This window comes from Monocercomonoides exilis (assembly GCF_001643675.1).
Source record: "Monocercomonoides exilis strain PA203 chromosome Unknown scaffold17-1647472, whole genome shotgun sequence".
In the NCBI taxonomy this organism is placed as follows: Eukaryota; Preaxostyla; order Oxymonadida; family Polymastigidae; genus Monocercomonoides; species Monocercomonoides exilis.
In genome coordinates this window covers 870,620-885,254 of record NW_027150562.1, presented here as the reverse complement: position 1 = coordinate 885,254, position 14,635 = coordinate 870,620, and the positions used below count along the sequence as shown (strand labels likewise).

The 14,635-nt window shown below is 38.2% G+C and overlaps 2 protein-coding genes across 2 annotated transcripts; one reads left to right on the top strand and one right to left on the bottom strand.

Moving 5' to 3' along the window:
- Nucleotides 1-211: 211 nt before the first annotated feature.
- MONOS_2522 (uncharacterized protein) lies at nt 212-7,744 on the top strand (the record flags this gene model as incomplete). Its single annotated transcript, XM_067872447.1, has 1 exon — nt 212-7,744. One exon carries the CDS (start codon nt 212-214, stop codon nt 7,742-7,744), a length of 7,533 nt encoding a protein of 2,510 aa, XP_067729258.1.
- A 3,349-nt stretch (nt 7,745-11,093) lies between these two features.
- MONOS_2523 (uncharacterized protein) lies at nt 11,094-11,471 on the bottom strand (the record flags this gene model as incomplete). Its single annotated transcript, XM_067872448.1, has 2 exons — nt 11,094-11,302; nt 11,399-11,471. 2 exons carry the CDS (start codon nt 11,469-11,471, stop codon nt 11,094-11,096), a joined length of 282 nt encoding a protein of 93 aa, XP_067729257.1.
- Nucleotides 11,472-14,635: the final 3,164 nt, after the last annotated feature.

Here is a 14,635-nt window from a genome sequence, read left to right as displayed (position 1 = left end):
TGGCTGGGAAGGTGGAGCATTGTTCTGCGGAAATTTTTTGAAAATTGATATCACAAAATCAAATTTCACAAACTGTTCAGCTGCTCATGGAGGAGCAAATTGTATTGGTGGGCCACAATCAAATTCTGTTTATTCTTTCTCAGATAACAGAGTTGAAAGTTGTGAAATAAAAGGCAATCATGGAACTGGTTGGTATTTCGTACTCGATAGCATGCCATCAGATGCAAAATTCTTGTTCAAAAATTGTTCCTGCATTGCAAATACCGGAGGTGATGCGGCTGGCGCAGTCACGTTTCATTACCCTCCACCACAAAATTCACTTCAATATTTACTTCAAGAGTGCCAGTTCATTAACAACAAAGTCGAAAATCCAACTACCTACGGTGGTGCTGCAATGTGTTTTTATCCTCCTTATTCCTGGATGAATGGAGTAAAATTCATCGCTTTCTGTTTCTTCGATGGCAACGCTGCAACAAATGGCAGAGGGAATGATGTGTTCTTTTACGGAAGTGATATCACTCAATCTCCATTCCAGCAATGTGGCTCAACAACCCCAACTAAAAGAGTGTGGAATAATGGACAAGCAGACAATGCTGAATATAATGGCTGGCTCCCCTTTATCAGCCAGAATAAAATCGTAGCAAACAACGGGGAAGATATCGATGCCTGTGGAAGTTCTCAACAAACCCCATGCGCCACAATTGAATACGCCCTCTATGGCTTTGTATTTTTCAAAGATACTTCCCTCACTCTCCTCATCTCCTCTTTCACTCCAGCTCAGACACTCACGTTTCGTGCTCCAAATACAAGAATCACAGGAAACGGAACAACTACCACAACCATTGCATCCAGTAGCATTCCTCAACCTTCATCATCATCATCATCTTCTTCTTCACCAGATCCATCTGCCTCGTCTGCCCTCTTCCAACAGACTCAGGGCTCCCTCACAGTCTCTGCCCTCGCCATCGCCCACAACTCCACAAACCAAATCACTCCCATCCTCTTCCACCTCTCCGATAACTCCCCTTCCCTCAACCTCAACACAACCACCATCACCGGAACAACCCCATCTTCATCATCAATCACAACTCCCCTCTTCTTCCTCACTGCTGGCTCCATCGCCCTCAACCACACAGCAATCACCCAACTCTCCCTCAGCAGCCAAAGCATCTTCCTCCTTATCTCCCTCACCACTCCACTCACCCTCAACTCCTCCAGCATCACCGATATCACCTCCACAGCCACTCCAGCCAGCTGTGTCCTCTCCTCTGCCACCTCCCCTGCCCTCTCCCTCTCCCTCGCCAACTGCACCATCACCAACATCAACTCAGAACAGTTCAGCCAACAAACTGCCACAGATGGCGGGTGCATCTCATTCGCATCATCCGCCTCTGCCAATGCGTTTTCAGTGAGCAACACCACCTTCTCCAGCTGCTTTGTGAGCGAGGATACAAATTCTGGAGGAAGAGGCGGTGCTCTCATGATCGAGTTCAAGGACGATTCACAAGTGTCATCCACAACCTTTTCCATCACCAATATCGTGTTTTCAGCCAATAAGGCCTGTGTCGGAAGAGATATGTATTTTGTGTGCGAATCGTTTGTCGCTTCTGTGAAAGAGCCCTTGTTCTCCTTCATGAGAAATATCACTCAGAAAGACAACTCGGTTGTTGGGCATGACAGAACAGAGGCATTCGGTGACTGGAATGTCGATTTATTCATATTTTTCGATGGATACTTTGATGATACAATTTATGTGGATGGAACATCCGGAGAGGAGGAGGTATATTGTGGTCTGGAGAAAGCACCTTGTAAGAATGTTAATAATGGAATGAACCGTTTAAAGAAAACAAATGCTAAAAAAGAGATTATTGTAATTTCAAATTCGTTGATGATGGGATGTATAGATGTGGGGGAAATGTGTATAAAGGCAAAAGAGGAGACAATTGTAAAGATTGAATGTCAAAGAGATGTGAATGGATCTGAAGAATGTGTATTGAAATCATCATCACTGACAGAAATACAGTTCATTGGGATTGTTGTTCCATCAAGTTTTATCAGAACAATCTCAGCAGTGATCGAATCGAGCAGTGCAAATGGCAAGTTGCACATGTCGAACTGTGAGATGAGAGTGGTTGGAGGGAAGCAAAACACAATTGAATTTTTCTTGATCAAATCGACAGGGAAGATGGTTGAACTGGAATTTGTGAAGATTTCAGATGTGAAATCAACAGTTTCATTGTTTTCAATTACGCTTTCCTCGGCAAATGTGAATGAACTGGAATACAAAGTGAAGTTATTGAATTGCACATTGAAAGGATTGGAGATTGATAGTGGAGTGGCAGTAGAGGGAAAGGCAGCCGTATTTGGAGGCAGTTTGGGAATTGGGATGGTGATGAATGGAAGTACAATTAACGGGGCATTGTCAGAGAAGAGCAAAGAAGGAGGAGCACTGAAGATCGTTCTGAAGAATGGAGGATTTATGGCACTTGAAAATAGTTCATTTGTTGGATGTGTTTGTGAGAATGAGAACAATGGAGGAAAAGGAGGAGGGATATATCTGGATTGCAGTTTGAATGAAGGAGGAGTTCAGCTTTCGTCAATATCGTTTTCTGGATGCAGGGCAGCAATTGGAAAGAACATGTTTGTGAAGAGCAGCAGTCTGGTGAATACTGTGAATACAGAGCGTTTTGCATTTGATTGCACGGAACACAAGGATGATGGAAATGCATTTGTTGGAGAAGATGGGAAATATGGAAAAATGGATCTCCGAGTGTTTCTTGTTTCTTTGAAGTGGATGGTTGTGTCTGTGTCGAAGAATGGGCATGACACATTGGGATGTGGAAGTGAAAAATTCCCATGCAAATCATTGAAAAGTGGAATTGGCAATCTTGACCAAAGCGAGACAGAAGGAGAAAGGAAAGTGAATGTGAGAGATGAAGGAACAATCGAAGATTTTTATTCCTTCACTGATGCACTTGTGATTGATGGGTGTGTGAATGAGGGAGATGATGTGAAGCACAGACTTGTTCATTTTGAGGAGACAATAAATGAGGATTCTGCATCGTCTTCATCTGTAATTTCATCAACAGTTTCACTCAGCTTGTTGTCTTTGAAGATGCAGGTTCCAAGCCAATTTGCATCAAATATGAATTCGTTGATCTCATCGAGTGGAATTCTTCAATTCGAAAACTGTTTATTTGATATCCAATCATCAGATATCATTCAATACTCGTTGATAACCACAACAAGTGGAAGTTGCGCATTGAAAGGATGTTGTTTGGTAGATTCTTCATTTGTCATTTCACCACTGGTGATGGCTTCTTCTGTTTTGATTGAAAACAGTAACTTTTCAAGCATTACGAACACAGTTAGCGAAGAAGGAGGCGTTACAAAAATGACATTGAAAGGGAATGAAAAACTGGAGATCAAATCGACAAATGCTTCATCTTGTTCACTTTTAACAACAAATGGAAAAGGAGGATTTTTGCATTTGGATTGCCAAAATTGTTTGAATGAAACACCATTTCTTTTGGAAGGCGTAACGTTTGATAGCAACAATGCAACTTTTGGAAAGAATATGTTCATTTTGGGAAAGGATTTCAACATTTCTGTGACGAATGAGTCATTCAAGTTCGATTATTCATCAATGGCAAATGATGGAAATTTGTTTGTAGGAAGTGATGATTTTCATCAAGAAAAGGATTTATTCATGTTCCTCGTTCCATACAGCTCATTTGAGATATTTATCTCATCTGAAGGATTTGATGTTGCAAGATGTGGAAGTGAGGAAGAGCCATGCTTCACGATGTGGAAAGGGATGGAAAACATGAAAGAGGGAGATGAAATGAAAACAATACAAATTGAAGGATCAACTATCATTCGAGATTCATTCAACATGTCCAATTATCAGATCAAAAAGAGTGAAAAGATGGGAAAAGAAGATACAAAAACAATTTTGAATTTTGAAAAGGCAATTGAAAGTCAACTGGAATATTTCATGGAAAATGATATTCACCTCGAATTGAGGAATATCCAACTTCAACTAACATCGGGATTTGACAACTCAGCCAAAACGATTATTTCAAATAGAAATGGAGATTTGGTGATAACTGGATGCTCATTCCATTCAGAAGCAGAAGTGAACAATGGATATAATTGTGTGTTTGTGGATGTGGTTGGAGGAAGTGTGGAAGTGAATGATTTGTCTTTGGAATCGTGCAATGTTGGAAACAGTATATTTACCATTCGCAATTCTGGAGTTGTTTGCCATTTGGTGAATGTTCGAGTGGAATTGTTGAATGAAAGTGGAGAATGCATTTTGTCAATCAAGAAATCTGAGCCAGGATCAAAATTGAAAAACAAAAATGAGAAAATAAATCTTCAAATTGAGAAATCATCATTTTCAGGAGTGAAGAGGAGCGACAATGGAGCGAGCATTTTGGAATCAAAGAGTGAGAATAAGATTTGTTTGGTTGTGAATGAGAGCAACATCGCAGAAGACAAAGCAGAAACAAGTGAAAAAGGAGGGGCGATATTCTTCACATTGGGTGCATCTGGATCAATGAAGATGATTGGCTCAACAATCAGCCATTGCAGCTGTAGTATAAGTTCAGGAAAAGGAGGAGGAGTGTATCTGGCAACAAAGGAAACAGGGTTTCTAAATTTCACATTTGTGGGAATGAAATTCAGTGCGAACACAGCAAAAGTTGGAAATGATGTTTTCATCGAATGTTTCAACATCACGTCGCAGATAAATGAAAGCCAATTCCAGTTTGATCTTCGAGAAGGCCATTACACTCGTTTCAATGCGATATATGGGAGAGATTCTTGTGAATATCCTAATGATACGAATCTGATTAATTTTGTGACGATCTATCAGAGTGACACGATCATTGTGAGCAGCTTGAATGGAACGGACGACAGACAATGTGGAACAAACACACTTCCATGTGCTTCGATTGATTATGGGCTGATGCATCTGACTTCAGATTTCATGAGTCTGATGTTCATTGTTGAGGAGAGTGTGATTGGAGGAGAATTAAATCTGAAGGAAATGAGTTTGAGTTCGAAGAGCAGGGAAATGTGCGAAGTTGAAGTGAAATCAGGGATTGAAAGAACAAGAGAGACTTTGGTGGCAACAGATGGATCAGTTTCAATGTTGAGAATAGGATTTGTGTTTGATTCGAATTTCATTTCTTCACATGAATCACTAATATCACCAGAAGGTGGTATTCTTGAAATAATGAATTGTTCATTCACCTCAAAACAATTGACGGATGGAGAAAGAAATGAAGCTTTTGCAAATATTCCATTTCACATTATATTCATGAAAAAAGGAGAATTACAACTTGATGGATGCATAGCATCAAATCTTATTCTTCAAGAATCTGCATTATATCTTTCATCACCACTTCCATCAGTCATTGATTCATTAACGATTTCCAATTCAACAATTTCAAAACCTCTATTAGATATTAATGAATTCGGTCAATTGAATATGGACAGATTAAAGGTTGAAAATATCACAGTTGAAGGAAATGAAGAATCTTTGATATCTTGCTTGTCAATGAAAAAGACAATGCAATTTACAAATTGCACAATGGGCGGAGTCAGTTCAAAGACAACAAAAGGAAAATTGATGAAATTGGAGAATTGTTTGGATGTGAAAATGGACAGTTGCATTTTATATGGGAGTGAAAAGGAAAGAAATGAACAATATTTGAATGAAGGGGAAGAGATGTGCAGATGGGATGGATCTATTGTGGATGTTGTGAAGAGTTCTGTGATGATGAAAGATACAACAATTTCAAATTCACCAGAAGGTGGAATTACAATGAGTGGAGGAAATGTGATTATTGAAAAAGGAGAATTTTTGAACAATAATCCATCAATTGAGAGATATCCGTCATTGAGGAGAAACATCATCTGCTCAGATTCTGGAACATTGAATGTGATGAGTTTGAAAGGAGGAGATGGAGTAAAAGATAACTCCCCACTTTGGATGCTGAATGATGGGTGCAGTTTTGAAGGGATTGTTTCAGAAAGAGATTCATCATTCTTTATTCCTGTTCTGGAGAGTGTGGAAGCAAAAGAAGAGACAGATAGAATGAAGCTGACATTCAAAGGATTGCTTCTTGTTCCATGCAACCTGACCTTCTCAGTTGTGAAGAGAAAAGGAGAAGAGAAAGAGATTGAAAAACATGATTTTGATTCAAATGGATTCTTGTCAGAAAGAGAAGCAGAAGGGAGTGTTGAAAAGGCTTTCATCAGCAGTTGTGGAAATGAAATTGAAGTGAGTGTGCATATTTTGTTTGGCGACACAGAATCTCCTTCCTCAACAGAGCCATTTGTTCTGAAGAATGCGAGCGAAACAAAGGCGAATAGAAATGAAAGGATTGTTGAAGGAGGAAGAGAACAAAAATCATTTTGGCCGATCATTGTGATCATCATGGCAATCATTCTCATGATTGTGCTCATTGTATCAATTGTTCTGGCTTTTCGATGGAGAAAGGCAAAGAATGAAGCGAAAGATTTGAGAGAGATAGTGAACGATAACATCAAAAAAGATCCAAAGCTTATTGAGATGGTGACGATGGAGATGTCGCCTGAGGAACAGTGGAGAAGAGCGGAGAGAGAGGCAGAGAGGAAGAATGATGAGAGAATGAAAAAGAGAATATATGATACGAATGTGCAGCATTCTGAATCATCTGAGCATCTTCTATCTGAAAGCGGATCCACAGAATACATTCTGGGGAAAGATTCAGATAAGATTCCTGAATGGGCATTGGAGAAGGTTGAGGAAGAAGAGACAAGAAAGAGAACGCCATCTCCCTCTGTTTCATCCACTTCAACCACAGAAACTTCAGATACTGATTCAACATTTGTTCGTGGAGAGGATCTGTGTCCAACCACCTCATCGATGTCGAACTTGGTGGATGCAATGGCTTGCTCCTCGCCTCATGAGAAGCTGATTGTGGATTTAAGAGATTCATTGTTCATGTTGCTTCATGGGAGAAATGAGAAAAAAGATATGGCAATTGGGAGTTTGCAGGAGAGAGAATATACAGCTGCACAAATCCTGTTCTGGGTGGCTAATCTCGCACTCCATTCATTTGATGAAATGGAAATTCCACTTCAACCGCTTTCTAATTTGAGCCCTCACATTGTCCTTTTCTCTGAACGCATGGTCATCTGCATCGTGATGCATTCAGACATTTCTTCTGATGATAGTTCAGATTCCTCATCCATCTCTTCATCAACTATTGCGACATCTGCCAGCGATGATGAATCCCTTCCTTCATCTGCCTTTGAGGATGAGGAAGATTTCAAAAAAGAGTGTCTGAGGTGGAAGGCACCTGAGTTGCTGATGAACAAGAAGATGGGAGCGACAAAGAAGTCGGTGGTGTTTTCGATTGGGATGATGGCGTGGGAGTGTCTGACGCTCCAGATCCCGTTTGGGGAGTATGAGGCAGAGGTGGCAGGGCAGAAGATTGTGAATGGGGAGAGGCCTGGGGCAGAGGAGATTGAGGGATGCGAGCTGAGCAAGGGGGTGAAAGCGTGCTTGTTGCAGAATGGAGAGGAGAGGCCAGGGCTGATGGATGTGAAGCGGGAGCTGTTTGGGCACTTCCCGGCCGGGGCTGTGATGGTCACAGTGACTGATGCGATTGGGCTGGAGGTTGGGTCGGGGGATAGAGATGGAAGTGGGGAAAGTGAAGCTGAGAGTGGAGATTCGTTGATTCGATGAGTGGAAACGGTCTGGATGTTTCAAGGTATTTGATAAAGTCATTTGTTCATTTTTTTTTTCTTTTGAAGAGTTCAGTTGGAAGTTGAAAACGGAGAGATTGTTCAAGGAATGGAGTGAAAACCAAATTGAATGAGTATGATGTTTTGTGTGTATGTTCATGAATTTTGGATTGAATCTTTCGAGACTTGTGGTCTTCTGAAAGATTGCAGAAAATGCGAATTGGATTTACAAACAAATTGTTAAAGCTGTGTAATACTAATATTTATATTATTGCATTTTGTTTTGTATTAACTTTGTGATTTTATTGCTGAGCACCATTTTCAATCATTGTGACAATTGGGGAGGAGCAATGATTGAATGCTGTTCTTTCACTGAAGTTCTCTTTCACTTTCTTCTTTTTATATTTTGCGTATTCCTTTTTTTTCATGGTTGCAATCTGTTTTTGTTGGTTGGGGATGAAATTTCATTTTTTCGTTTCGTTTTGTTTTTGTTTTATACCAGCAACATTTTGAAGATATTTTTATTTTTTGACTATTTATTTTGTACATCCATGTTTTTGTGAGATTTTTTTAGTGGTTGAAGTTTTTGTGTTTTGTCTATATCTTTTTATTCGAAGCAGATTTCTCAATATTTTTTTGAGATTGAACGAACAGAAAGCAACCTCATCTTTTTTCGCAAGGATAAACACGAAAAAGACTGTTTTTTTTCAAAACGAAGTCAACTTTTCCAAAAAAAAAAAAAAAAAAAAAAAACAAGAGTTCATAATGAAGAAGATTTTTTTTTATTTTGAATTAATCTTTTTGAAAAGTCACGAATATTTAATGTTCAGGTTCATTGATATTTGAAGACTGCTCTTCTTTAAGTAATTCCAAACCAGCTTTGCTTCATTTTTCGAACATTATACAATTTGAAATTGTTTATCGTTTTGTGAAAAATTAACACCAAATATCTGTCCTTTTTTATGGGGGAAAATATGGACTTTCAAGCTTTTTATGCACAAAGTTCGAAAAAATTGTTTCACTTATAACATTTTTTAACTTCATCAGATTTCAAAAAAAATTTGATTTTCATATCTGTAAACAAACATCATTGAAATAATAACATTCTGTTTTGTGACCTCATATGTATTTCAAAAAACAAACCCGTTTTTTCAAATATTTTGATAACAAAAAATTCATCTTATGTGCATAATTTTTTAATGAAAATGCCTGAAGTGAAATATTTTGTCCCTTATATTTTGAAGAAAACAAGCTTTCCGAAGTACAACGGAAATCGGGTTCAATGTTATAAGATGAGCGATCAAAAAAATGGGCTCTTTCAATAAATTACGCACATGAAAAAGGAAAGACCACTTTTTTTGTTGAAGGAATTATCAGGGCAGAAACGATATCAGGGAGTGGGTTCTCAAGCGAAGTTTTGTCCAAATACATCGAAAATGAAATGATAACACGGAATATGGGTCTGATCCGAAGATAACGTCATTTTCTATATTCACAAAACTTTAATTATTAGGTCTTTTCAGCACATTATAATAATAATGAAAATAGTTTTATGTATCGGAAAAGTGTTTCCAAAATGAAATCAAATAAAATAAAAATAATCCCGTAATAAATTTTATTTTTTTTTTCATTTTACAGGTTTTGATAAAAGTTGATTTCAAAGAACATGATGAAAAGCTCATCGTTAAAAAAAAAAAGAAATATCCGATTTCAATAGTTTGTTTAATAATGACGATGAAGCATGGGATTGGTTCTTCATTATATTCGGAATTAATCGCATTCTGTGTGCAAAAAGCATAGATTCGACAAATATATTTACAAAAATGGAAAATACAGATGGGTGATTTTTTTTGATATCATAAAAAATTCCGACGTTTGATCATGAAAAATTTTCATTAAGGGTGGGGTTGATTTGAAAAATTTTATTTGAAATTACATAAAATTAAAGTTTTATATATCATTATTAATATTTATTTGTTGATATTAATTTGTTTCCAATTGTTTTTATTTCATATTTTCAAAAAAATTATAAAAAAATTCACGAAATATCAAAACTGAAAAAACAAGAACATAATACTTGTTCAATCGTTAATATAACATGATAACAATAATCACAATACATAATTTATCAATTTTATATATAATAATAAGTTTTATGATGTTATTGAGAAGTAAATTTGAAATTTGTTTTTCAATTTTCTAGTAATTTGCTGAAAACAACATATTTTCAAAAGCATTCGTGTCACAAATGTGTTGTTGCACATTAAATCTATCAAAAAAACAATGAGTTGTGTTTGTTTTTGTAAATAATACGAATATCCAAAAGTGATTTTCCAAATAAACTGATCAAAAAATGTCATTGAAAAATTGTGTTTTAAAAATGCAAAAGAAAAGGCAACACAATTCAAGAAGTTCAGTTTCGGATAAATCTTAAACTTCCTTAGCATATTTATGATTTCCTCACAGACATCCATTCTTCTTCCTTCTCATCTTCCTCAAGCTTCTTCTTCAACGATACTACTTCCACTTCCTCCTTTTTGGTTTAACCATATGTTGTCTGACTGATAACTTCGCCCACTGCCTTTCTTCAATTATTGTTTTAAAACAATTATTTATCTTCGAAATTCGCCAACAACTCCGTATCAATTGATGATAAATATTCTTCTGACTTATCTTTGAGTCCAAAGTTAGACAGCTTTTGGTTCATCGAACAGCTTGCTCAGCCTCAAAGACAATACAGTCAAGCTAATAGTGCAACACAAGTCGCAGCTTGCAACTTGGAGATGAGGAGAGGTTGAGTTTCAAGCTGAAAATACTCGGATCAGAAAGTTTGTTGCTGAGCGACTTCGAAATACTGGGCGAAAAGGTTTGTATCATATTTTTACTGACAGAGTGCACAGACAGCAGCATTGTGAAGGGAAGCAAAATGATTTTTGATCATATACAGAAGTGGAGTTGAGAAGGGGAGCAGGTGAAGATGGCGAGGATTGGAAGATGTGAGGCAGGGCAGGAAATGAGGAACAAAACGAATTCCAGAGATGGTATTGTTGCAGCAAAGTTGGCGGCAGATGATGTCCTACTGATTTATGATTCGTCCTTCAAAGAAGAAACTGCTTTAACAAATGGAGGCAGGTTCAAAGCTCTGGCCTGGGCAGAGGGGTGTTGATGGGGGAGGCTAATGCAACCAGGCAATTTGCCCTCGAGCACGTGGTGTTTGCTAGATGCGATGCGTGGAAGGGCAGAAAGATGTTTGTGTCAGGGAGTTAGCTGAAGGCGGAAATGGATGCAGATCATTTCAACTGGAACATGCCCAGTGCGGACCTGAGCACCCTTGACAAACTTAGAGGATTCTAGCTGTCCACAGCCGGCCCCCATCTCCCACTTTCCATCCTCAACTTCCACTTCGCCTGAACGACACCTTCTTCGGAAAGGACATCTTTTCCCTCGACTTCACCCATCCCTCCCTCGCCACCAACACCTCCATCTGCGGCTCCGACTCCTCCCACACCGACCCCGACACCGACCCCGACCATGATGTCTGCCTCGTTTCCTTTATCACCTTCAAACGCGTTCAGCAGATATTCGTCGACCAAGACATCGTCTCCTCTGCCCGACAGTGCTGCTCCCCGCTTGCCTCCTGCGCTTCACTCTTCACAGCCGTACTCCACATCGCCCCTTCCATCAGCAACGCATTCTGAATCTTTGCCTCCTTTTTCTTCGACACCCATATCTCCCTTGCTGACGTGAAAGTCGATTGAACCTCTGGAAATCTTGTCCCTGTTCACTTCGCCACATCTTTCTCATTGCTGTTGCAGCTATTTTCAACAACTGCATCCTCACCAGCTGTCGCTTTTCCTTCGTATTGTCCCACTCTTCCTTCTACTGACTCCTTGGCGGATCCCTTGCTGTACACACTTCCTTCTTCTTCTGCTTCTTCTGTTCCAAATCAGCAGGGAAGCCACTCCAGCATGACTCACTCCTTCTTTACTGCCATCTCGCTCAATCAGCTCTTCAGTCACATATACAAGTGAAATAGTGGCATAGCTTGCGCATCCTCCTTCTTCCCCATCACCAAGAGAAGTGCGCACTTGTCACTTGGCAGTGCATTAGTTTTCTGCTATCGCTCTTCAGCGCACTTGAGCTATGCTCAATGTGCAGAGGCACTTCGCATCTGCAACATGGCTTCTTCAGCAACCCATTAGGCAACAACGAGATGATTATCACTTATAACACACAACAATGGAATTTTCATATGAAACGATTCTCTTTCTCTTGGCCAGAACAGCGAAGCTATTCGTATTTTTCGCACCAGCTAGTCCAGCAAGCACAGCTGAAGCATCAGGTCGTTGTCTTCTTGTTGTCCAGCACATTCACCACAGCAACAAGTTAAACATCTCCATTTCGATATTCTCCTCCTGCAACCCTGTCACCAGATCAATTATCAACTTTTGCTTCGGAAGAACAGCAACTTTCTGCAGATGACCCCTGCATTGCAAAAATGTTAACGGAAGGTATTATTCCAGGTGTGAGAAGTCATATTTCTGAAACACAACACAAAATGCAGCTAATTTGACAATCTGTTAGGAGGGTGAGATTGAAAAGAAAAAAGAGGAAGTGAAGGAAGGGAAGGAGAAGATATGATTAAAGAAATAATAATGATGATAAATATGAGTTAAATGTGGAAGACATATTTATGAGAGATAAGAAAAAGGAAAAGAGAGATGAAGCTGATGCAAAAACATTGGAACAGAAGCTAAATAAGAGCAGACAGAAGAGAAGATAACTGGATGAAGCTGATTCAACGAATATTTAAACTCATTTAGCGTAGGAGGAAGTAAAAGAAAAGAAAAGAAAATTTCGCAAAGCTTCAACAAGACGCAGAAGAGTGAAGATTCAGCATATGAGCGAAATGAGAAAGTATTTAGAAAGTACAAATTGAGAAAGAAAAGAGAATAAAGAACTATTTTCTGACGTGTTGAAAGAAAGAAGAGGGAGAAAAGGGAGAAGAAGAAGAAAAAGAAGAAATAATAGAAGGAGATGAAGGAGATGTAATAAATGTGGAAGAAGTTAATGTAGAAGTTGAAGAAGAAGAAGAGAAAGTTATTCTTGTTGAATGTGATTGCTATATGGAAGGAGAAAGGGAAAAGTTTAATTGGATAATCGTTACAAATGTGATTGAGCAGATATTTGTTGGGAAAAAGTGTTTCATGATGAATAGAGAAAGTTAAAGAGATGAAAGAAGGGGTCGAACGTTTACAACGAATGGCACTGTCAGTATGAAATTTAATTAAAAATATAGAAAAAAAGATATTTGAGGAGTGGTGAATGAAGTAATGAAGATTTTCTATGACCGAAAAGAAGAGGATTAATCGTTCGCTTCAATTTAACGTCATCTGAACTTCCATTCATTCTCCAATTGTTGCTACCTCTTCTTCTTCAACTTTATCTAATCTCCATTCCTCCATTTAGTTTTCACACACACCAATCCACAGACAAATCAGCTCACTCAAAAGTCTCTGCCTTATGTTCTGCGCTTTCTTCAGAAGCTCCTTCGCATTGTGTGTGCTCTTGCAGGGCATCTTTGATAGCCATCAATTCACTTCCTTGATTCCAAGATGATTATCCACATATCCATTTCCAGCGAAATTCCCTTTGAGAAATATAAACAAATCGACATTTCGGATGCAAAAGGCATCTGTTCTGTCATATCCAACAACCGAGCTGTTTATCTGTGTGATGCTTGTCATTAAGGCGAATAAGTAATCATTCACAGAAGTGACAAGGGATTCACATACAAAATGCACATCCATTCTTCATGCTCCTTCGCACACTTTTTGGATAACAAAGAAGCAGATGAACTTGGTGAAAAAAATAAAAAGCACGTGTTTCTTCGGAGATATGCAAGTGTTGTCAGAGTAATTGATGAACATCGCGAGAAGAATGGAGCAGAAAGTACTGAAAATGAAAGAAAATTATATCGGCTGTATTTTCTAAAGGAATATTTGGATAAATCGATTCGAAACAGAAGGAAGAGGAGCTGTAAATTGAAAATGAAGTGGGAAGAGCATTTTATTCGAAGAATAAAAAAAGAAATGACGAGATTGACAGTCGTTCTGATTGATTGTTGGTTCCTTTTCAGCACAATCTCCATTTGATGAGTCCGTTGAACTGCACGGCTGGAACAGAAACTTGGTGATGAATTTTTAGCTGGATAAACAAAAAACTCATTGGATTTCCTTTGAAATAATTAAATTTAATGTATTCGTGCAATTATGAATGTTCATTTTCAAAATATTTTTTTAAACTTGATCAAAAAATTTTTTTTCTTTCAAAACACAAAGGTATGTTTTTTTTTTAATAAAACAATAAAACAAATATATATTACAGTTTAAAAAGCTAAAAACTTACAAAAATTCAATTAAACTCTTTGATCAATAAATACCACAAAAGATTTTATTTTTTCGATTTTTGATCTTTTTTTTTGATTTCAAAAAAAATCACCCAGATATTATGCCTGTCCGAAGTACAAGACAAAAACAAGCTTCCTTTCCAATACGAAATTCAGCAAAACAAAAATTAAATTGGATATCACTCTGCTTGTTTTCTTGTATTACGGATGAAAATTCATAATAAAAATATTGCAATGTTGCTATTAATCGATGAAGGCACAGTGGGCTATTGGTGAAGTGCCATCAGAAAAACATGTGCTGACTTATGGAATGAAAGGCAGATGTCTTTTGGAAGAGATGGCAAAATTGTGGAAATTTGTGAAGCGGTTTGGAGGAAAAGAAAATTTCATCGTGGAAGAAAGAAAAAACAAAGTTGGATTTGTGGAGGAGTGAAGAGGAAAGAGGATGGAGGAACTGGAGGAAGATTCATTGTCGTGGTGCCA